Source organism: Eubalaena glacialis, chromosome 13 (assembly GCF_028564815.1).
Source record: "Eubalaena glacialis isolate mEubGla1 chromosome 13, mEubGla1.1.hap2.+ XY, whole genome shotgun sequence".
NCBI lineage: Eukaryota > Metazoa > Chordata > Mammalia > Artiodactyla > Balaenidae > Eubalaena > Eubalaena glacialis.
In genome coordinates this window covers 59,266,988-59,289,110 of record NC_083728.1, presented here as the reverse complement: position 1 = coordinate 59,289,110, position 22,123 = coordinate 59,266,988, and the positions used below count along the sequence as shown (strand labels likewise).

At 58.8% G+C, this 22,123-nt stretch overlaps 2 protein-coding genes across 2 annotated transcripts in view; both read left to right on the top strand.

The window, feature by feature from the left end:
* Positions 1–12,214, top strand: part of CORO7 (coronin 7) — a 58,028-nt gene extending 45,814 nt beyond the window's left edge. The window contains exons 10-28 of the mRNA XM_061209021.1: positions 3,913–3,967; positions 4,491–4,548; positions 4,625–4,770; positions 4,858–4,950; positions 5,106–5,237; positions 6,056–6,182; positions 6,563–6,738; positions 7,235–7,343; positions 7,448–7,534; positions 7,615–7,757; positions 7,831–7,935; positions 8,013–8,098; positions 8,891–9,032; positions 9,130–9,219; positions 9,830–9,946; positions 10,214–10,349; positions 10,746–10,837; positions 11,362–11,448; positions 11,571–12,214. Coding sequence (XP_061065004.1) covers positions 3,913–3,967; positions 4,491–4,548; positions 4,625–4,770; positions 4,858–4,950; positions 5,106–5,237; positions 6,056–6,182; positions 6,563–6,738; positions 7,235–7,343; positions 7,448–7,534; positions 7,615–7,757; positions 7,831–7,935; positions 8,013–8,098; positions 8,891–9,032; positions 9,130–9,219; positions 9,830–9,946; positions 10,214–10,349; positions 10,746–10,837; positions 11,362–11,448; positions 11,571–11,576 — 1,987 coding nt within the window. The 3' untranslated portion in view covers positions 11,577–12,214. The remainder of the gene's footprint in view (positions 1–3,912; positions 3,968–4,490; positions 4,549–4,624; positions 4,771–4,857; positions 4,951–5,105; positions 5,238–6,055; positions 6,183–6,562; positions 6,739–7,234; positions 7,344–7,447; positions 7,535–7,614; positions 7,758–7,830; positions 7,936–8,012; positions 8,099–8,890; positions 9,033–9,129; positions 9,220–9,829; positions 9,947–10,213; positions 10,350–10,745; positions 10,838–11,361; positions 11,449–11,570) is intronic.
* A 1,953-nt stretch (positions 12,215–14,167) lies between these two features.
* PAM16 (presequence translocase associated motor 16) lies at positions 14,168–21,734 on the top strand. The gene is made up of 5 exons (XM_061209026.1): positions 14,168–14,276; positions 19,686–19,770; positions 20,596–20,732; positions 21,089–21,154; positions 21,579–21,734. Exons 1-5 carry the CDS (start codon positions 14,274–14,276, stop codon positions 21,663–21,665), a joined length of 378 nt encoding a protein of 125 aa, XP_061065009.1. The 5' UTR covers positions 14,168–14,273; the 3' UTR covers positions 21,666–21,734.
* The last annotated feature ends 389 nt before the right edge of the window (positions 21,735–22,123 follow it).

Here is a 22,123-nt window from a genome sequence, read left to right as displayed (position 1 = left end):
TCGGGGGGCCTGAAGGCTTATCCCAGCAGGCTGGGCCACACCAACTTGCGGGGGTGGAGGGGTTGCGTGGTGTTTGAAGGACTGGATCACCTCCAGAAGGCAGGATAGCCTCCGTGTCCAGTCTCTAACAGGGCTAAGCAAGGTCCAGTTGCAACGGCTACCTCCCAGACTTTCCTTCTCAGCTCTTCGCCTCCTCAGGACCTCTCCCCAACACGGCCCCCTTTCAGGATGGGCAGAGGTCTGCACCCCATGCTTTTGTTGTTATATGTGGATGTGGAGTGTGCTTTGCACACCTCTAAATGTCCGTTCCTAGGCCAGTGCAGGCCCTCAGGTGTGTTTCATTTTGCTCCTGTGGGACTTTTTAAAACTTTGAAGCCATTGCCAACATTGAAAAATCCAGTGGTTTCACATTAAAATGGGACTTCCCAGCTTGCCTTGAGTGGGAACTCTCGGCCAAGGCTGAGCAGCAGCTGCCCCTTGTGACCAAGGCCCAGACTCACAGGTGGCCCCAGTCCCCACCAAGCCTAGTTGTCTCACACCAGGCTGCTGCACTCCTTCAGTTTCCTGAAGCATTTGAGTTTGCGGTCAGCTCAGACTGTCCCTATGCCTCTGCCCTTGGGCCCTGTGTCCCCTAAGGCCCTCAGGAGACCCCAGCCTGACTCCCCTCCAGGAACAGGACTTCCTGACAGGTCCTGAAGTGTCTCGCCTCTGTGGCCATTTCTTGCTGATAGTGAGATCCCACCTGCCTAAAGGATCCATCCCCCGCCCCAATCCTAAGCCTGGACTCACACAGGCCATGCTCCCATCCACCCGGAGGTTCAAGGACAGCTTCCAGGAGGCCCCCCTCCCCAGTATGTCCATCCTGTCCTCATTTGGCTTGAAGGCACCACCTGCCTTAGAACCTGGTTCTAAGGGAGCAAGGGAGTGGGGGGCAGGGTTTGGTTCAAGGGGGTCCCCACTGCCCAGCCTGGGTGACAAGAACAGGGGACCTGTTCTGCTTTGGACCAGTGGCAATGCCAGGATGTTTAGGTGGTGGGTCTGAGTGGGAGAGATGGGCTGGCAGGGAGAACCAGAGGAGGGCTCTTGAAACTGCATTTCCTGGCAGGCTCACTGCGGTACTTCCTATGTTGTTTGCAGCAATATTGGGAAAGCTGATGGGAGTGTCAGGGGGTAACTCCTCCCCCACGTGATCCACTTGATACCACCATGGTTCTGCATCTTCTGGGACCTGGGCTCAGGGGTAGGTGTCAGGTCTGGGCTCTAGACCTTCTGTGGCTTTGAGTCTGGAGCAGACCCCTAGATCTGGGTCAAAGCTTTTCCCAGTGGTAGGCCCAGATGCCAGCCCTCCCCCATTGCCATGGCAGCAGGAGAGGTACCCATGCCAGCTTTCACCCCCTCTGGCCCTATGCCAGGCTGGGGCTTGGTTCTGCATTCCAGACCCAGACCTGGCTTGGCTCTCTTTACAAGGCCAGGGGTCAGGCCCGTGCCAGCTGTTGGCCAACTCTTGGGGCTGGGTGCCATGACCCCATTTCCTGGCCTGCGCTGTGGTGGGCAGGATGCTCCCGCCTGACGGAGCTTCTCAGGTAGCTCTGCCTGAGGCGAAGAAGACTGGCCTGACCTGTCAGAGAAGCCAGCCCTGCCCTCCTTGACTTCCTGCCCCCGCGGCCCTAGCACCTGAGTCAGTGGGCCAGCCAGCTGGGGCTCATGGGGCAGGTGCACAGGGGTGCCAGGCCAAGCCTCTTAAAGAGGTTGGTTTAGAGCATAGGTGAGCCATTGATGCCAGGGTGGAAACTGCAGGCCGATCCCCCATTTCTTGCCAAGGCAGCAGCAGGGTGACTAGAGTCCCCGCCCAGCATACTTGCTCTCAGACTCTTGTTTTCCTTCCTCCTGCCTGTCTCCACACGGTGGCCTCTGCTCAGCACAAACCTGATCCTGTCCCTCTTCACTTAAGATGTGTCATTTGCTTCTTTATTGCTCATCCAATGGAGGGAGACAGAACCCTCCTCCTGATGTACTAGGCCCTGCTCTGTGTGACCTCTACCCACCCCATCCTGAGCCTCAGCCCCTCACCCTTACTGCCCAGACCACCAGCCATGTCGTTCTACTCCCTGTTCCGCAAACAGGCTGTGCACCCGCCTGCCACATGGCCTTTGCGTATGCTGCCCTTTCTGCCTGGAACTCTCTCCCCTTGACATGGTTGATTTCTCTTTAACCTTTGGGTCAAGAGAATGCCCACTCCCCTGTGGCTAGCCAGAGTCAGGCCCTTCTGCTCCCCGCTGTGTGTCCTCAGAGAACTTTTCCTTCACGTGTTTGTCTGTGGAATTCTGTCTGCCTCTCACCCAGGCCGTGAGCTTTTGAGGCCAGAGGTGGGGTCTGCTGCACTCACCTTTGGTCACACCTGCCGGCCCAGCTGAGGGCAGGGCGCAGACCAGCTCACCAAGGGAGTGGATGATTGTGGATGAACTAGTGGGTGAGTGAAAGTCCTGTTAGAACTGCTGAAGGGACTTGCGTCTGGCCCCACTGGATCCAGCGTCAGTGTGGGGGACACCTGAGGTCACATGACCACGTTGTCCCCCTGCTCCCCTCTCCCCCACAGCAGGCAGTGGTCAGACCAGGTCAAGAGGGCAGTTCTGAGCCCAGCTCACCCTGCTGGGCCCAAGGTAATTAGAGGCTGTGTTACTCACAGGTGACCAGCCCAGGGCACTCCAGGAAGCTGTGGAGCCACCCAGGGACCCACCCAGCTTCCCAGTCCACTCTGTGACTCCCTTTCAGCGGGGTGGGGAGGGGTGGTGGGCAGCTGGCCGGGCAGGGGAGGGGGTGGGCTGGACCCTTTGTTGCCTGGGTGAGGGATGGAGGCAGCTGCCACAGCTGGGCGACCTCTGACTGCTGGGACCACAGTGAGGAGGACGGGGTTCCATTGGAGGATGAGTGTCAGCGTTGAGGTGGGGGTCCAGGCCCGTGGGTCCCCAGGGATGTGAGAGCAGGACCAGAAGACCAGGAGCAGGAAACAGAAACAGATGAAGACACCAGTCTGAGTTCTCCTGGGTGCCCCACATCCAGGAGACTCTGGGCCTGGAAAACAGCAGTCAGGGCTGGGGGCTGCAAAGGGGCCCTGCAGGGCCTGGGAGGGGAAGGGGAGTGGTAAATCTCTGGAGAGCAACAGGCTGTTGGCCGAGACACGCAACACAGAGCAGCAAGGGCTCTGGGGGCTTCCAGCCTCTGCCCCCGCCCCCAGGGCCCCACCTGGGGGACAGAGAACAGGGAGGCCAGGGAAGCATGGCAGGAAGGAGCCCCTGCTCCTGGCCCCTGGCTCAGGCTTGGGCACTGGGGCTCAGAGATGGTGCCTAGGGGAGTTCTGAGTCTCTAGGACAGCATCAAGGCCCAGGAGCAGGGGTGACTGAGGAGAGGGCCCCTAAACCTGGGTCCTGGAGCGCCCAGGCCGAGTGTGCCGGGTGGGGATGGAGGGGGTCCCCAGTTCCAGCACCCCTCTTACCTTCCCGGGCCTGGTGTTTAGGCTGGTGGAGGTGAGACCAGGGACAGAATGATGTATGTCGGGGGGCTTCCTGGAGCTGCTGAGCGTGGGAAGAGATCAGGGCTGAGGTGCAGAAAGAGGGGGCAGCTCCCCTGTGCCCAGGCCCAGCATAGTCCTGGGGTGAAGCAGCTGGGCAGACGGAGGACCTGGGAAAGAAAGGCTGGGATGTGAGGATGTGCTCAGCATGTCGGGAGCGCAGGGAGAGGAGGTGGAGGGTCCCTGGGGACCAGGCTGGATGCAACTGGAGGGGCTGCATCACTCCTGGCCACTGTTGTGCTTGGCCTGAGCCCCGATCTACAGTCACGATGCTCTCTGCCCTTCCCCTGCCCCTTGGCCACAATGATTGGCTGTATCCCTATGACAGGCCGTCTCTCCCCCAGGTCTCTGATGCCCCTGCTGGATCCAGACTCCAGGCTCCTGGTCCTGGCGGGAAAGGTGAGGAGAAGCTCAAGCCCCCACCCATGTCGGCTGGTGCCCTCATTCGCCAGACCTGGCCCCGACCTTTGACCTGGCCAGCCAACTGGGAGAGTGGGGAGTGCACGATGCTATCCACCCCGGAAAGGAGGAGCTAGAACAGTGCTGCCCAGACTCCACCCCTGCCAGGGGCTCCAGGCACATGGGGCTCCAAGTCTCCATTCCATGCAGTCGGGGTCACTCCCTAGAATGTCAGCTTCGTGAAGACAAGGCCGAGAATAGAGCAGAGTCAGCACACAGCAGGCACTTTGTCGTACTGAACGTATACCCCTGGTGCTCACTCCGTGCTCCGTGATGATGAACAGGCGAGGCAGAGTCTACCAAGGGCTCAGCTCAGCGCCCAGCACACATCAGCGCCCTGTAGACGTTGGCCGTGGCTCTGTGACTCCGTCCTTGGGGAGGGACGGGGCGGCTGGAGCTAGAGCCGGGCAGCCCAGGCCACCAGCACAGTCAGCGAGCCGCGCTCGGGTGGGGATCGTTTCAGGGCGAGAGTCAGCTGTACTGCTATGAGGTGGCCCCCCAGCAGCTGGCACTGAGCCCAGGTAAGCCCTGCTCCCCGCCCTGTCCCCCCTCCCCTCCCCGACCCACTCTGACTGTCCTCCACGGTGTCCCTGATAGTGACCCAGTGCCTCCTGGAGAGCGCGCTGCGGGGGGTGGCCCTTGTGCCCCGACGAGCACTGGCCGTCATGGGCTGCGAGGTGCTTCGCGTCCTGCAGCTGAGCGACACAGCCATCGTGCCCATCAGCTACCACGTGCCCCGCAAGGTGAGGGGGTCCTTCGTGAGGGACTGGGAGGGCCTGGGGGAGCCTGGGGGACTTGACCTCACTGCCTGTGTGCTTGTGTGCCACCAGGCTGTGGAGTTCCACGAGGACCTGTTCCCGGACACTGCAGGCTGTGTGCCCGCCTCCGACCCCCATGCCTGGTGGGCTGGTAGCAACCAGCAGGTAGGGCCAAGGCCTGGCTGACTGCTCCTGGCCTGCACCACCGGCAGCAGCCGGTGTCCGTGACACGTGGTCCAGCTGTGCACTAACTCAGCTGCCTGGTGTCCCCTATCCCCACACCAAGCCCTCCTGCCTCACCTACCGGCCTCTACCCACAGGTGCAGAGGGTCAGCCTCCACCCAGCCTGCCGACCCCACCCCAGCTTCACTTCCCGTCTGGTGCCCCCTGCAGGGCCCACCCCGGAAGAGGCCCAGCCTGCAGAGACTCCTGTGGGTGATGCGGACCCCAGCGTGAGTATCAGCATAGCCCACCTGGCTTCCCTGTTGCAATGCTGCAGCAGGGGCCCCAGGTCAGGGCAGGAGTGTGTGGCCTGCCCGATGGTCTCAGAAACGCAAGAAGCACAAGTGAAGAACCTCAGTGTTCTCAAAATTGAGCAAACACTTAGAAAGTGAGACTTTCACATAAAAGCTGGATTTCTAGCTTCTCTTGAAAGGTCTTTTTTTAAAAAAGTAATTTATTTATTTATTTTTTGGCTGCATTGAGTCTTCCGTTGCTGTGCGCAGGCTTTCTCTAGCTGTGACGAGCGGGGGCTACTCTTCGTTGTGGTACAAGGGCTTCTCATTGCGGTGGCTTCTCTTGTTGCGGAGCATGGGCTCTAGGGTGCATGGGCTTCAGTAGTTGTGGCACACGGGTTTCAGTAGTTGTGGCTCGCGGGCTCTAGAGCGCAGGCTCAGTAGTTGTGGTGCACGGGCTTAGTTGCTCCGCGGCATGTGGGATCTTCCCAGACCAGGGGCTCGAACCCGTGTCCCCTGCATTGGCAGGCGGATTCTTAACCACTGCGCCACCAGGGAAGCCCCTCTTGAAAGATCTTGACCATTCAGGGCCCACCTTCCCAGGAGCAGCAGCTGCTACCTGCTGTCCCACGTGCTAACGCTCAGCTCACCCCGTGTTACCTCCTGCCCATCAGCGATTGCGTCCCCACCCCACATCCCACGGTGGGGCTTCCTGCCTACCCCAGTGTCCCAAAGTGATGACCCCGGCATCCTCTCTCTCTTTGGCTGACCACCTGCCTGACGGGGCTGCTGGCTGACCGGAGCTTCTCCCCCAGGAGGGCTTCTCCTCCCCTCCCAGCTTGCTGACCTCGCCCTCCACGCCCTCCAGCCTGGGGCCCTCGCTCTCCAGCACCAGCGGCATCGGCACCAGCCCCAGCCAGAGGTCCCTGCAAAGCCTGCTGGGTAAGTGCCTCAGCGCGGGGCTAACCCCCTACCACGGGAGCCCTGTCCACCCCCACCCCAGCCACCCTCCTCTGCACCCCAGTCCTGCCTCCCCCCACAGTCCCGCCCCCCCTCCTGGAGGAGTCACTTCTTTGCGGGATGAAGAGAGTCTCACCTGTAAGAGGGTGGCCTAAACGTTCCGAGATCCCTCGAGTCTCATTCTGGGCGAGTTGTGTTGGCTGGACTGGCAGAGACCTGGGCACACAGCCCGCACGGTCCTTTGCTGAGGGGAGCAGGCAGCCCGGACTCAGGACTGGTCCGGGTCCTCCTGCAGGACAGCGCGGGGCAGGCAGGCAGGGCACCCTCACCTCACGTGGCTCCGTGTCCCTGCTGCCCGCCAGGCCCCAGTTCCAAGTTCCGGCACGCTCAGGGCACCGTCCTGCACCGAGACAGCCACATCACCAACCTCAAGGGGCTCAACCTCACCACGCCTGGCGAGAGCGACGGCTTCTGTGCCAACCGGCAGCGTGTGGCCATGCCCCTGCTCAGCAGTGGTGGGCAGGTGGCCGTGCTTGAGGTGAGGGGCCCCACCCTGCTGCGCTGTCCCCATGTCCCTGCAGGACGCTGAGGGCGTCAGTTGCCCACACCAGCTCACATTCTCTAAGCACAAACCAAGTGCCCAGCATCCCATGTGGTGTGGTGGTGGGGCGGGGGGGGTGCTACTCTTATCCCCATTTTACAGATGAAAGCGGTGAGGCACAGGGAGGCTTAGTGACCTGCTGGGTCACACGCTGTGTAAGTGGTGGAGCTGGGAATTGAACCCAGGCCACCTGAGCCCCAAGCCTGAGCTCTTTCCACCACTCCATGCTGCCTCCCTCACTTTCCGGGGGCCTCATGGTTGGCACTTGGGGCTCAGAGCGCAAGGTGGCTGAGGCAGAGAGCTTGGGCCACCTGGTGGTGCGTCATCAGCTGCAGAGGGTGTGGGCCCAGGCATGCTGCTTGCCCTGCAGCCCTGGGGACCGGACTCTCCTGCCCGTTACTGATGGGCCTCGGGGTGGGGGCACCTCCCACAGCTGCGGAAGCCCGGCCGTCTGCCCGACACAGCACTGCCCACGCTGCAGAATGGGGCAGCCGTGACCGATCTGGCCTGGGACCCCTTTGATCCCCACCACCTCGCTGTGGGTAAGGAGGCTGGGCACTGGGCTTGAGGGAGGGTCCCAGGCTCCTCAGTGGGAACAGAGAAGGGGGGCCTTGGGTCAGCAGTGATGAACCTGTGCTCTCCGCAGCTGGGGAGGATGCCAGGATCCGGCTGTGGCGGGTGCCCCCAGAGGGCCTTGAGGAGGTGCTCACCATGCCCGAGGCCGTGCTCACAGGTCAGGGGGGCCTGGCTGGGGGCCGGGGGGTGGGCGGTGGCTCCTGAGGGGCTCAGTGTCACCCCATGCCTCGCCCCCAGGCCACACGGAGAAGATCTATTCTCTGCGCTTCCACCCGCTGGCAGCTGACGTGCTGGCCTCCTCTTCCTACGACCTTACCATTCGGATCTGGGACCTTAAGGCTGGAGCAGAGCGGCTGAGGCTGCAGGGCCACCGGGATCAGGTAGGACAGCTTTGGGGGCAGGCGCCCAGCCACAGGGCAAGAGGCTGCTTCTCACGTCCCCACCTGCCCCCAGATCTTTGGCCTGGCCTGGAGTTCTGATGGGCGGCAGCTGGCCACTGTCTGCAAGGATGGGCACTTGCGGATCTACGAGCCCCGGGGTAGCCCTGAGCCCCTGCAGGTGAGCAGGAGGGGCTGGGGGCGGCCCTCAGACCTGGCGGGGGTCCCAGCTGGGCCTCATGTACTATATCCCAACAGGAAGGCCCAGGGCCTGAGGGGGCCCGTGGAGCCCGCATTGTCTGGGTGTGTGATGGTCACTGTCTCCTGGTGTCTGGCTTTGACAGGTGAGAACTCCGGGACCACTATTCCCATCCCCAGACTTCAGCAGCCACCTGTGCCCCCTTCCCCAGATACACATACACCTGTAAGGCATGCAGAAGCTGTCCCCAACTCTCATTTATTGGACAGATGGATGGATGGATGGATATGTGGATGGATAGATGGATGGGTGCATGGGTGCATTGATGGGAGGGAAGGAGATGGGGGGGAATGAATCAACTAGGGGTCCAGAGGGATGAAAGCCATCCCTGCTGCAGAGCCCATATCTGGTGGGGATCAGACGAAGCACACAAAACACAGAACCAAGACTCCTGGAGAGGTCCAAGGGATGGGCATTTGGTGCTCTCGAGGAAGGATCAGGGAGGGCCTCCTAAGAGAAATATCATCTGAACTGGGTCACAAAGGGGCTGGTAAACACAGACCCAGAGGAGAGGGCATTCACCTCTGGGTGGAGTGGCCCAGAAGGTGACCAGCCTGGCTGGAGCAAAGGGCCTGGAACAGAATGTGGGGAGAAAAGTCCAGACTTAGTAGCCATGGTGGCCATGGGACAGGAGTGTGCTGAGGAGGGGCAGAGGGGGCAGGGGTCTGGGAGGAGGCGGGGCGGCAGGTTAGAAAGCTATTGTATTAGGCCAGGCCAGTGGTTCTGAGGCTGGGTTAGGAAGGAGGATGGGCAGAGGCCTCTCCTCCCACCCCGAGGCCCTCAGGCCTCCAGCCCCACAAGATTGGGGGCCTTGCTGGAGTCCTTGCCATGCCCCAGGCCCCTCCAGCTCTGAGGACCTGCTTCTGCCCCCCTGCAGCCGAAGTGAGCGCCAGCTACTCCTGTACTCGGCTGAGGCCCTGGCCAGTGGCCCCTTGGCAGTGCTGGGGCTGGATGTGGCTCCCTCGACCCTGCTGCCCAGCTATGACCCAGATACCCGCCTGGTGCTGCTCACGGGCAAGGTGGGCTGGGGTGCACAGGTGGGGGCTTTGGGCAGGTGAGAGGAGGTGGGGGGAAAGGCAGCTAATGCTGGCCACCTCACTGTTGCCGTCCCCCCAGGGCGACACCCGCGTGTTCCTGTATGAGCTGCTCCCCGAGGCCCCCTTCTTCCTGGAGTGCAACAGCTTCACATCACCTGACCCCCACAAGGTGAGCCCTCGCACACGCTCCCTGGTCCTCCTTCCGTAGGTGGGACCATGGGCTACCCGCCCTCTCGTGGCCATGTGCAGGACTGCAGGGGCCTGTGGGGCCCTTGAGTCACTGGGCCAGGCGGGGTGTGCCCAGCAGCCTCGGGAACTGGTTTTTAAACTCAACCATTGTTAAAAATTAAAATATGTAAGTTTAAGTTTTATGAACCCACAAATAAGTTACAGTAAAGACCAAGGCAATAGATACTTAATTTATCACTTCCTAATTATTTTACTTGACTTCACTATTATTTGTACTGTTGAGGTTATTTACATCTGTGGGCCCTGTCTGGCAGAAATACTGTATCATGGGCTGCTACTGCACATCTCTTCCCAAATCTGCATTTACCCGGTCATGTTAGTAGTGTGAAATTGGCATGGTGGGAGTTTTCACACCATGGAAATAGGCAAACGCTACAAACCGGGGCATTTTCCCTCCAGAGAGCTAGTTGTTAAGTATCACACCACTCTCCAGGGATAGGCCTTGGTCCTGATGGTCCTAAGTGAGGGGGCCCAGGTGCTCAGTGTGAGCTCTGGACTCCAGCCCCAGCTCGACTCCCCTGCCACCCCAGGGCTTCATTCTCCTGCCCAAGACGGAGTGTGACGTGCGGGAGGTGGAGTTTGCCCGATGCCTGCGACTTCGCCAGACCTCCCTGGAGCCTGTCACCTTCCGGCTGCCCCGAGTCAGGGTGAGGTTGGGGGCCCAGCATGCCAACGCCCAGCACCCACTGCCTGGCCCCTGTCAGAGGCTTTGGGGCCTGACTGGTCTTGTCACCAAACTGCCCCACTCACTGCTCTTTGGGGCACCTGTTCCCCTTACTCTGCTGACGTTCTGAAACTTGCAGAAACCTCAGATTGGAGTCCTGGGTCTTGCCATGCCCCCTTCCCAATGGATGCCTGTGTGCCCTAGGCCTCTGGTCAGTACCTCAGGGCAGCCCCTTCCTCCCTCCCTGCAGAAAGAATTCTTCCAGGATGACGTGTTCCCAGACACGGCCGTGAGCTGGGAGCCGGTGCTCAGCGCTGAGGCCTGGCTGGGAGGCGCTAACGGGCAGCCCCGGCTTCTTAGCCTGCAGCCCCCTGACATGACCCCAGGTAGGATGAGGGACTGGGCTGGGGGGGCAGGTAGGAAGCAGGGGAGTGGGTGGGGGTCGGAGAAAGGGGCAGAAGGCCCAAGTCCGAACCTCCATCCCTGCTGGCAATCAGAAACCTCTAGTGCTCCCAGGGATGGGGTGGTTGCTCTTCGGACTTGGTCTCTGAGCCCCTGGAGGGCAGGGCACAGGGTCTGTGTTTCCATCACAAGCCCTCCACCCCCAACACACATGCGCACGTGCACACGGCCTGGTGCCGAGGGCAGGCCTTGTGAGCCGAAGTGCCACCTCTGGACTCTCTGCCATGGAATCCCCTAGGGGCTGGTACCAAGCGGTTAGGCCAGGAGGCCCCACCAAAGGGGCTCTCTGCTGCCTGATGCTTGTTGCTGTCCCACCCCAGTGAGCCAGGCCCCCCGTGAAGGCCCTGCCCGGCGGGCCCCATCCTCAGCACTCTACCTGGAAGAGAAGTCGGACCAGCAGAAGAAGGAAGAGGTAGGCATGGAAGAGGGCTGGCTGCTGGGGTCACAGGGTCCTGGCTGCTCCTGGTGACTGCCCTTCAGTTCTCTAGTCCAACCCAGATTGGGCGAGGAGCCAGTGTCACCCACTTGTCAGTTGGACAGGGAAGACGTTCCAAAGCCCTGAAGCTTACCACTGCCGCCCCCAGGGCACAGGGCTCAGGAAGCCAGGGAAGGGTGGAAAGAGGCCCCACCCTAGCCTGGCCCAACCCAACCAGACCCAAGTGCGCTGGGGACCCTGGCGCATATTTGAGCATCTGAGGCAATATGTGGAGACAGCTGCCCTGTGACTCTGATGCTCCGTGTTATAGTCTGTCTGTCTCTGGCTCCCCCGTCTCTGTCAAGGTATCTTTTTCAATGAAAACCATCAACTTTGTCAGGGCTCTAATGAAAATGATTCTCCCACAACCTTGAACCTTGGGGTTCCAACCTTGAGATCTGACATTCTTGGGGTCAGAAGTCCTGTTCCCTTCCCACCTCTTCTCCCGTCCCCTCTCCCAGCTGCTGAGTGCCATGGTGGCAAAGCTGGGGAACCGGGTGGACCCGCTCCCACAGGACTCCTTCGAAGGTGTGGACGAGGACGAGTGGGTGAGTGGACGAGTGGGCCCTGCTGCCTGTCCCATCTCTCCCCGACTCACGCCTGCCGCATGCGCCACCCCCCTCCCCCAGGCCCTCTCAGCTCCCTCCCACTTCTTGGTTTATCTCCCCAGGACTAGCCTGCCCACCAGCCACCTCTAGCCTCACCTGCCACTGCCGCCTCCTTGAACCACCTGGTGCCCCTGCACACCTCACGTCTCACCCTCAAACTGGAAACCACCTCTTGGCCGGGGCACACCTCAGCCCAGACGGCCTGGCTTCCTTTGGGTCTTGGGTATTTCCGTAGCCTCTGGGCCCTGCTGCAACCCCCATGGATTGTCCGCATCTCTGCATTTTCTGGGACCAGCTGCTTCTCCTCAGCTGCCCGCTAGCATGTGGAGCCAGGGGCGTGGGGGTGGGGTGGGCGTGAGGGCTCAGTGGCATGTCCCTGGGCAGCCGCTGGGCTCCCTGTCCCCTCTACTCTGACCTGGGCTGGTCCCAGCTTGGGCTGGCTTCGCCCAGCACCTTCAGTTATCACGTGCCGTCCTATCTTGCCTGCTGCTCCAGTTCTGGTCAAGGGCCTAGGGGGCTGGCCCCCCACCAGGCCGTTTGGAGCAGCACCAGCCTCAGGGGCCTGGGACCAGTAGCCCTGCTCCCCAAACTTGAAGCCAGGAGGAATGGGCATCACAGAGCTGATAGCCCAATGAAGGGGGTGTGAGCCCCGCAGGGAGTAGCCTGCACGTACCTTGGATGTTTTTAGCAATTAAACTTTTCTAAGCTGGCCACCTCTCGTGCCGCTGTGGTCTGTGGGCTGGCTAGAAGGGGAAGGGGACAGGAGTATGGGTGAGGTCGGTTTGGCCCTGGGCTCCCACTTGTCCCAGGCCTCACTCTGCTCCTGCTGGGAATTCATTCATTCATCCAACACGCTAGTATCCGGCAGGGCTCTGGATGGCAGCTCCTGTAATGAACGGGAGAGACATGGCTTCTCAAGGCACTTAGTATAGTCTTAGTAGGCAGGGGTGAGCCGGACCATGTGCAAGTTCGCAAATAGACAGTGCAAGGAGGGCTGTGAAGTAGATAAACTATGTCAAAGGGAGGAGCCACGGGGATGCAGGGGGAGACTGGTCAGGGTCTGAGAAGCGACGTTTAAGCTGAGAGCTAAGACCTGAAGGCCACAAAGCCATGGAGAGAGCCCTGGGAAGAACGTTTCAGACAAAAGGAAGGGCAGCCAGGGTGCTGAGAGAATAAAGAATTTGGAGAGTTGGAGGAAAGGAAAGAAGGGCAGTGGTCCAGAACATAGTAGGAGGCAGCCCGACTCTCATTCACTCAACAAACGTTTGTTGAGTGCCTTCCATGTGCCAGCCACTCTTCCAGGTGCTGATGCCCAAGAGTGGAGAAAAGAGGTCAAAGTCCTGCCCTCCAGGAATCCACATTCTAGTGGGAGGGAACAGATAATAAACATAAAGATGAATGAATGGTATAATTTGATAGAATGTGGTAAGAGCTTCAGAAAAAAATAGGAGGGATCGAGAATGGAGGTTTATGGGTCTTCCCTGGTGGTCCAGTGGTTAAGACTCCAGGCTTCCACTGCAGGGGGCACTGGTTTGACCCCTGGTGGGGAAAATAAGATCCTGCATGTCACATGGCGTGGACAAAAAAAAAAAAAAAATGGAGGTTTAAACCAAATACAAGGGGCTTCCCTGGTGGCGCAGTGGTTAAGAATCCGCCTGCCAATGCAGGGGACATGGATTCGAGCCCTGGTCTGGGCAGATCTCACATGTGCGGAGCAACAAAGCTCATGCGCCACAACTACTGAGCCTGCGCTCTGGAGCCCATGCTCTGCAACAAGAGAAGCCACCGCAGTTAGAAGCCTGTGCACCGCAACGAAGAGTAGCCCCTGCTCACCGCAACTAGAGAAAGCCCGCGCCCAGCAACGAAGACCCAACGCAGCCAAAAAAAAAAAAAAAAAAAACGGACACAGAAGGCCACATGTAGTATGATTCCATTTCTATGAGACATCCATAGAAGAGGAGGCAGATTAGTGGTCACGAGGGGCTGGGGGAGGGGGAAGTGGACAGAGACTGCTCATGGGTATGGAGTTGCTAAGGCTGGGCTGAAAATGTTCTGCAACTAATGGTGATGGTTGCACAATTCTGTGAATATACTAAAAAGCACTGAATTGTGCATTTCAAAAGGGCAAATTGTGTGGTGTATGAATTCTCTCTCAATAAAGCCTGTATTAGAAAAGCAAAGGAATGGAGGACAAGTTGCAGCGATGGTAGGGCATCAGGGTGGCCTCACTGAGAAGGTGACATTGGAACAAAGACTTGAAGGAGGAGGGAGACGAGCCCTCCTTTCCAGACAGAGGGAACCTGGAATGAAACCTACTTTGAAGTTTCCTGTTTTCTTGAATATTTGTGAGAATTTGACGTCTTACTCTTTATGTTTGTGAGGTGTTGTATGTTTATTGCATGTCTTTTAGTCCCAAATATTTTGGCAAAATGGAGGGAAGAAATAGCACCCCCCCCCATTTGACCGGTGTTGTTCTGTTGCTCTTAGCGCCCCAGGATAAGCAGGAGGGCCAGAGGGTCCTGAAACCGCCCATCAGTAGCCTCCGGTGGTCGCCGGAACGCGGGAGGCTGAGGCAGGCCCCGCCCGACTCCGCCCACGGGCCATAGGTCTCCGCCCACGCCCCGCCCTTTCTGTTTGAAGCAACGCGCATGCCCAGCGCACGCGCTCTTCGCAGCTTCCCTTGACCTTTGACCCGCCGGCCGCCCTTGAGCCGGGGCCGAGGGGCGGGAAGCCGGAGCCCGTGCCCCCGAAGCAGAGTGGCCGCCATGGTGAGGCATGAGGAGGGGAGGGGAAGGGAGGCAGTTTCGGGGCCGGGGCTGGGAGCTCCGGCCGGACTGCGGGCGCCGCGCGCCACCTGCGTTCCCGGCGGGGAGCGGGGACTGGGGTGTCGCAGCCGGGGGTTATCGAGGCGGGCGCTGGCGACCTCGGGGCCAGGGAGAGCCTTCTGGCTGGAAGGCAGGGCGGGTCTGACGGGCCGGGAAATACCTAGCAGATGCGATCGCCGTGTGCGCCAGCCATGTGCCGGCAGCCCAAGGTGGAGGTAAGTCCGGCCCGCGAGCTCCTGCTCGGTCCTCGAGCTAGTTGATGGTGTCGCCCTATTATCGTCCCCATTTGAAAGCTGGTGAAACGGGCTCCGGGACTTTCACGAGGAAGTGGCAGAACTGGGACTTGAACCAGACCCTGCAACACCGAAAACTGAGCGTTTCTGTGGTACCATTGGCACCCAGGGCCAGCCCACAGATCTGGGCCACACTGGCTGCGTCAGGTCACCTGGGGACCTTTAAAAGTGCAGGGTCCTGAGCTCTATCCCCGGATAGAGGATTGTTGAGTGATTGAGGCAGTGGGTTTGGGGAGCCACTTCTTAACTGATAGTGTTAAGGATAAGGTAAGAGTTTACAAGTGCCGGGCCCTGAGCTGAGGCTTATGTAGATTCCCATTTAATTCTAAAGAAGTCGGTGCTCTCATTGTCCCTGTTTTACAGATAAACAATCTGAAGCTCAGGGCGTCTGACTTTTCCAGGGTCATCCCAGTTTTGAGCCCAGCTCCTGTGTCCTCAGACTACACACTTAGCACCCATTGTTCCTGCCTTGTAATAGTCACTGCCATTTTCTGAGGACCCCGCCCCCCACCCCAGCTGGGTCCTTCACACACATTCCTGCTTGTGGCTCTGGAGGAGTTGGTACCTTAAAGGAGAAAGCAGGCGAGTCCGTAAAATAGGACAATATTAATAGGAAAAGAAAGACAGTGATGTGGGAGGGTAGAAATGGGAGGAGCCTGGAAAGGTTTCACCCAGGGGAATGGGGGTGACATGAGCTAAGTCTTTTCTTTATATATATATAAATTTGTTTATTTTATTTATTTATTTTTGGCTGCGTTGGGTCTTCGTTGCTGCGCGGGGCTTTCTCTAGTTGCAGGGAGCAGGGGCTACTCTTTGCTGCGGTGCGCAGACTTCTCATTGCAGTGGCTTCCCTTGTTGCGGAGCACAGGCTCTAGGTGCGCGGGCTTCAGTAGTTGTGGCACACAGGCTCAGTAGTTGTGGCTCACGGACTCTAGAGCGCAGGCTCAGCAGTTGTGGTGCACAGGCTTAGCTGCTCCACGGCACGTGGGATATGTGGGATCTTCCCGGACCAGGGCTTGAACCCGTGTCCCCTGCATTGGCAGGTGGATTCTTAACCACTGCGCCACTAGGGAAGCCTGACATGAGCTAAGTCTTGAAGGATGTTGGGATTAGACAGTATTGGAGTAGGAGAGAGGATGTTCAGTGGGTTAATGGGTATGGAGTTTTGGGGAGATGGATAATGAAAATGTTATACAGCTCTATGAATATCCTAAAAAGTGCTGAATTGTGCACTTGAAAAGAGTGACCTGTATGGTGTATGAATTCAGAGTAAAGAAGTAGGGAAGCCGATCCTGGAGTAGATGGTGTGGCTGCAGTACGTGATGTGGAGAGCCATGAGGGGAGAGAAAAAACTAGAGAAGTCATTTGTAGCCAGAGCTGGGGATGCCAAGCTGGGGGTAGACTGAATTGGCTGGCAGTGGCAGCAGAGGTAGGGTATTGTGTGCGTGTTTTGGGAGGATGGCCAGAGCCCTCCTTCAGCAGAGGGAGTGGGAGGCATTTGGAAGCCCTGTCAAGTGTCACATTCATTCAAATATGTATCGGGCACCTGCTGTGCTAGCCACAGCCCAGGCCCTGGACATATCATGGCGGATGTGACAGTTGTGGTCCTGACCTTCCTTCTGCCTAGTTGTGATGCCAGCAGCTGTTTGCAGGGGCCCTGGGTGAAGAGAGCCCCCTTTCTATCTCCATGCATCCTTGAGAAGAGGGTGAGTCAGTGGCTGTCTCTGCCCACCAGCCCAAGGAACTGTGCCTTGAAGGGAACTTTGCACATCCATCTGTCCAAAGCCAGGTTGCCTTCTTGATGCACTTCACACAGGACAAACCACATTCCTTAGGGCTTCCCAACCCCCCACGCTGCCTGGGGCCCTTTGCCCCAGCTGCAGGGCTTTGGTCCCGCATTGTGCCATGTTGCTCTCCAGGCAGGAAAGCATATGTGACATCTGCAGTGTCCCAGGTGTGGAGTCTCATGGCTCTGACCTCTGCTCCTTGACCATCAGCTTGGCCTGAGTTGTATGCTGTGTTGGCCAGTTGCTCTTGCCCAGGGTCTTCAGGCCCGAACGTCAGTCAGTGGATTATGGGGTGTTTTAGGGCTTTCTGGGAGAGGCCTCAGCCAGTAACTGTCTTCATCCCCTGTGGTAGCTGCAGCTGGCACAGCTGTGCTCCCCATGAATCCTCAGCTCTGAGCACAGCTGACCCACCTGGCACTTGGTAGGCATCTGGGTATTGAGTAGGTAGCTGAGAAGCTTGGCTGCACCTCTGATCTCTAGATCATTCAGCACCAAGCAGGATCTGGTCTGGAAGCAGAGGCAGCTGTTGAGCTACTCTGGACCTGCCACTGTCAGGTGTCCACTTTTTACATGCCTTGCCTCCTGAGGGCCTTAGCCCTCCTATAAGGGGGGTATTATTGTCCCCATTTTGCAGATAAGAAAACTGAGGTTCAGAGAGGTTGACTGATTGCCAGGGCCACACAGCTGGCAAGAAGCAAAGCGGGGACCCAGGTTATGTCAGCCTGACTGAAGCAGCCTTCTCACTTCTCTTCCGCGCTGCTTCCAGCTCCCTGGGAATGTAACCCAGCATTTTACAGCTTTTTCCCCTGAGGAATTAGAGGAGCTATCAAATGAGCTGCTGTGTTGGGCGGAGCTTTGTTACTCTCCAGTGCCTGGCCAGTGTCAGGTTTTGGGAAACAAAGAGTAGTAATAAATGAAAATCAACATTTATTGAGCACCTACTATATTATCATGGTCTGAGCCAGGCACTTTATAAGCATTATCTCATTTAATCCCCGTGACAGCCCTATCGTTGGCCACAATAGGAGAGGAAGCTGAGGCTCGGGGAGACTGGGAACTTATCCAGGGCACACAGCTGTCATTTGCACACAGGTGATCCCAGAGCTTGCCTGTGTAACCTCCACATCACTGCCTCCCCCCAGGAGATGCCTCCCGCAGGAACCTTGGTAGCTCCGGTGGGTGGACCAGGCAGCTCCCTTGGATGGCTGGGGTAGCCTCTGAAACTTTGCAGGAAGCCCAGCCTGCCCTGCAGCTATGGAGCTCTGGCAGCAGGAACCACGGGCAGGGGGTGGTGGGGGAGCTGCCCAGTTAGAGCTTCAGCTCTTAACGTTCATTATTTAGCAACAGTCACCACCTGGGCAGAGAAGTAAACACCTGAGTACGAGGCAGTGCATGCAGGCAGTGTGATGGGGCTGCTGTCAGGTGTGGCAGCAGAAGGGGGTGTGGTCGGAGGCCTGGTGGGAATTCCTGGCCAAGGGAACACTCGGAATCACCTGCTGGCCTGTCAGCCTCTCTGTCCCTCAGACAGGACCAGCTGTCCATCTCAGAGCCTCCTGCCCGACTTGGGAGAGGCTTTAGGCAAGTGGGGGTTGGGGGAGAAGCCAGGTGAGACTTTCCCATCTCAAGCAGATCCTCGTTAGTCTATTCACCACAGTGCAGCACCTGCAGCCCCGCCCCTCCCTCTGATCACTGGAGGGTCTTCATGGTGTGAAATACGGGGCTTATGAAATTTCCACCCACTTGTGAAATCCAAACCCACTTCCCATGTATCAATCCCCGCTAATGGCCCAGAACCGCATCCCACCCCGCCCATTAGGGAGGCCAGCAAGGTCAGTTCTGGAGTCGGGCTTCCACTGGAATCTAACAAGCCCCTCTTCGGCCTCTGGGTTGGGTCCTGATCCTTGTCATGTTGTTCAGTCGCCCTCCCTGCAGACCCCGGGATTCTGTGTGAGGTGGGCAGCCTGGGGATAGCTGATAGCACTGGCTATGGGTTTTCTGCCCATCTTGCCCCAGGTACTAGTTGTGTGTCCTCATGTTGGTCACTAAACCCCTCCGTGTTTCAGTGTCTTGAGTTGTTGGGATTAGATGGCACAATAGATAGAATGTGTTTGTCACAGTGCTCAGCACCCTGGCTAAGTCCATTCTTGTTGGAAACCACTTGGATGTGCCACGTGAGCAGTGGTGACCTGCCGCGAGCATTCTCCGGGTGTCCTCCACGCACCCACGTTTGTACCATCTCACACACACATGCTGTCTGTTTGTAATCCTTGGTCACAGTAAGATCTGTATGTTTCCCATCTCACCCGCCTGCCTCATCTTACCTCCTACTATTTTACAAGACCTCTGGGCTCTTGGCTGCTCCCAGGCATCCCCTATACTTTCTCCCAGTGGGGCTCACCCTGGTCCCCCTGCCTAGAAAGCCCCCATTTTCCCATCAAGATTCTACCTGCCAGGAGAAGTGCCGTTGCCTCCCAGAGTCTCCCTGTCCTTCCTGAGGTGTCCCTCCGGTGCCTTTCCACGCCTCTGGTCATGCTTGATGAGATGCCCCACTTGTCTCCATGGTGCATTGGCCCACGCGGTCTTGGGGTAGAAGACGCTCGCGCTGCGCTGCAGTGGAGGGTTTCCTGCAGGGCCGGGTCCTGGGTATCTTTGTGGTCGCGGTGCTGACTCTCAGGCAGGGTTTGAGTGAAGGAGTGAGCCGGTGGAGGAACAGGGGTTGGCCTGCTCTCCCTCACCACTTGGTTCCTTCTGTGTTTGTCTAAATGCCCGCCTAGTGGGCTTTGCTCCTTGAAAGTGGAGGGTATTTTGCTCTTTCGTTGTGTTGATTGGAACTGACTTGAATAGTGTGGGGAGAATTAGAATGGCACTGCGTTTCCCCACCAGTAAAGGTTGGACCAGCCAAGTACAAGAAGCAGCCGGTGGTGGCAGAGTGAATGGTGGGTCTGGGACTGGCCCTGAGTTCTGGTTCCCAGGCCACTTTGCCTTGGCTCCTGTCCGCCTCTTCCAAAGGACGAGGGAGAGTCCCGTCTGCCTCTGGGGACTCTCTTGGGTCCCCCCCACCTTCCCCGGGCCTGCTGTCCCACGAGCACCCGAAGCCACCCAAAGCAGAAGCTTTTTATCAGGGTGCTTTGGAGGAAGTGGTCTATGGCTGTTGCTCTGAGCCTCCTTGCCTCAGCAATCCAGAAGTCTTGTCGCACAGCCACCACTTCCAGGGTCCATCACTGGGGGCTCTGAGAATGCAGCCTGCTAATAGGTGCCTGCTTTGCTCACAGGCCAAGTACCTGGCCCAGATCATTGTGATGGGCGTGCAGGTGGTGGGCAGGGCCTTTGCCCGGGCCCTGCAGCAGGAGTTTGCAGGTAAGCTTGGGCCTCTGTCTCCTTGGGCTGGGAGATCCTGCCTGGCTCAGATTTTCCCAGTAGCTCTGGGCCCCTCCCTCGCACTGGGCCAATTGTGAATGCAAGGGCCCTCTGTGGGCTGGGGTTCTGGCAGCTCAGGTAGCCTGGGGCACTTCCCGTTGTGGGGCAGTGCTACTAGATCTTGGGACAGTCCCATAAAAGGGAGACCTGATGGGCGTGAGCATCCGGCCAGAAATGGGCACACTGGCACTCCTGGCCGCCTGTTTTTGTAAATAAAGTTTTTTTGGAACAGCCATACCTCTGGCTGTTTTCAAGGCAGAGTCCAGTAATTGCAACACAGACTAATTGGCCTGCAGAACCTAAAATACTCATTCTCTGACCCTTTAAGAAAAAGTGTACTGGCTCCTGAATCTAGAGGCATTGAAAGGGAAGAGGTCACCCGAGGCAGCCTGCTTTGGTGGCCTAGGTAACCGTAGGGCAGAGCCATGCTGCCTCCCCCTGCTCGCAGCTTCACTCTGTTCCCCATAGTAGCCTAAACTCCCCAACTTGCGATGCACCCAGGAGGTAGAGGCCAGGGGAGAGAAGAGGGACAGGGTCATCTCACGGTCTAGGTTGGGGACCTGATGCCAGGTTTGACCAGCCCCTGCCCCTGTCCTCACTTTACTACCCCCCACCCCAAAAAAATCCACTCCTGGAGAAGAGATGCCCTCTGGCCCGGCTTGTCTCCTCCCCCACGCCACCTGGCAGCGGTGAGCTGCCCACGTGGAAGGCCCGGGGGAGCTCCAGGCTGCTGAGGGCTGAGTGCTCACCTGTGTGTCCACACAGCCAGCCGGGCAGCAGCTGACGCCCGGGGACGTGCGGGACACCAGTCTGCAGCCGCCTCCAACCTCTCCGGCCTCAGCCTCCAGGAGGCACAGCAGATTCTCAACATCTCTAAGCTGAGCCCTGAGGAGATCCAGAAGGTGAGGCCACCAGGCCAGCTCCGAGACAAGCAGAGCAGAAGTGGGGATGGGGCGGCAGGCCACCAGAGTTGGGAGGGGTGATGGAGGCGGCAGAAACGGGCAGGAGCGGGGGCTCTGGCTACGGCCAGCTTGGATTCGAAGAAGCCACTGTCACTTGTCAGTGTTTAGGCCACAGGTAGCGGTGGCAGAGGCGTGGGCCTCCCTCAGTGGGCACCTGTCCGCTTCTCCGCCCCTCAACGGCTCCGGGTGCCGTAGCGCGGCGGAGGGGGCGAGCCCTTTCGCTTTCCTTTTTGTCATCTCCTAGCTTCCCCCGCCTCTGTAACCCAGGGACCCTCACCGTCTCCCCTCCTCTGCAGAACTACGAACACCTATTCAAGGTGAACGATAAATCCGTGGGTGGCTCCTTCTACCTGCAGTCAAAGGTGAGTGCTGGGAGGAGGGCAGGCCGCGGGGCTGCTTCTCACTGGGCCTCCCTCGTTTCCAGGCAGTTCAGAGCTTGGCAGGAGAAAGGTCCCTGGGGCGCAGGGAGCCCCCTGAACTGCCAGTCCCTCAGGGCTGCCAGCTCCATGTGGCCCAGCCAGTGGGGCTGTGTTGGCATGGGCCCTGTGTCACCCTGGACAGTGGTGCCCCCAGCAGCCGAGGCTTTGAAGGGCCAGGACTGCTAGCTGGTAGAGTGCTGGAACCAGCTCTCAGCTCCCAGACTCAGTCAGTGCGTCCCCAGGCCCCTCTGTTTATATTCCGCTCAGGCTGTTACCTCTGACCTGCCCACTGCTCTCCAGGAAGCTGGAGCTGGACCCGGGGAGGGAAGGGGCCATCCTGCCTAACTGTTTGTGACTCCCTCCCCAGGTGGTGCGAGCGAAGGAGCGCCTTGAGGAGGAACTCAGAATCCAGGCCCAGGAGGACAGAGAGCGAGAGCAGCCGCCCAAAACGTGACCAGTCAGTGCCTCACACCCCACCCGCCCACCTCTAATTTATAGCTCGGTAATAAATGTCTTTTCTGCATTTCTTGAGTGCGCACGTCCAGATTCCAGAAGGCAGGCTGCTCTTCCCGCCAGCCGTGGGGCTGTGCGTGCAGGGGAGGGGAAGCAGTGGCATCTGCCTGCCCGTTATTGGGCCTTTGACACCCAGCGGGGCCAGTGTGGGCAAGGTTGGTGAGAAGCCAGCCAGCCTGGCCCTGCTCGTCCAAGGAAGTTGGTCGCGTTCTGTCAAGTACCGGACACAGCCACTCCTGCTGTCGCGGTCCCAGTGCCAGGCCCTCCCCTCGGCATCACCGCCCTCAGGTCTGCCCCGCCCACCCCACTGGTGGACGGAGCTCAGGCCCCCCGGGCTCTGTCACAGGCCGCCTTTCCCTGACCTGGGTTGGGCTTTAACACCTCAGTAATCTGGGGGGA

Coding starts and splice junctions, on each gene's coding strand:
- PAM16 (XM_061209026.1), top strand. Junction 19,771..20,595: donor CCTGCAGCAGGAGTTTGCAG/GTAAGCTTGGGC, acceptor GTGTCCACACAG/CCAGCCGGGCAGCAGCTGAC. Junction 20,733..21,088: donor GCCCTGAGGAGATCCAGAAG/GTGAGGCCACCA, acceptor CCTCCTCTGCAG/AACTACGAACACCTATTCAA.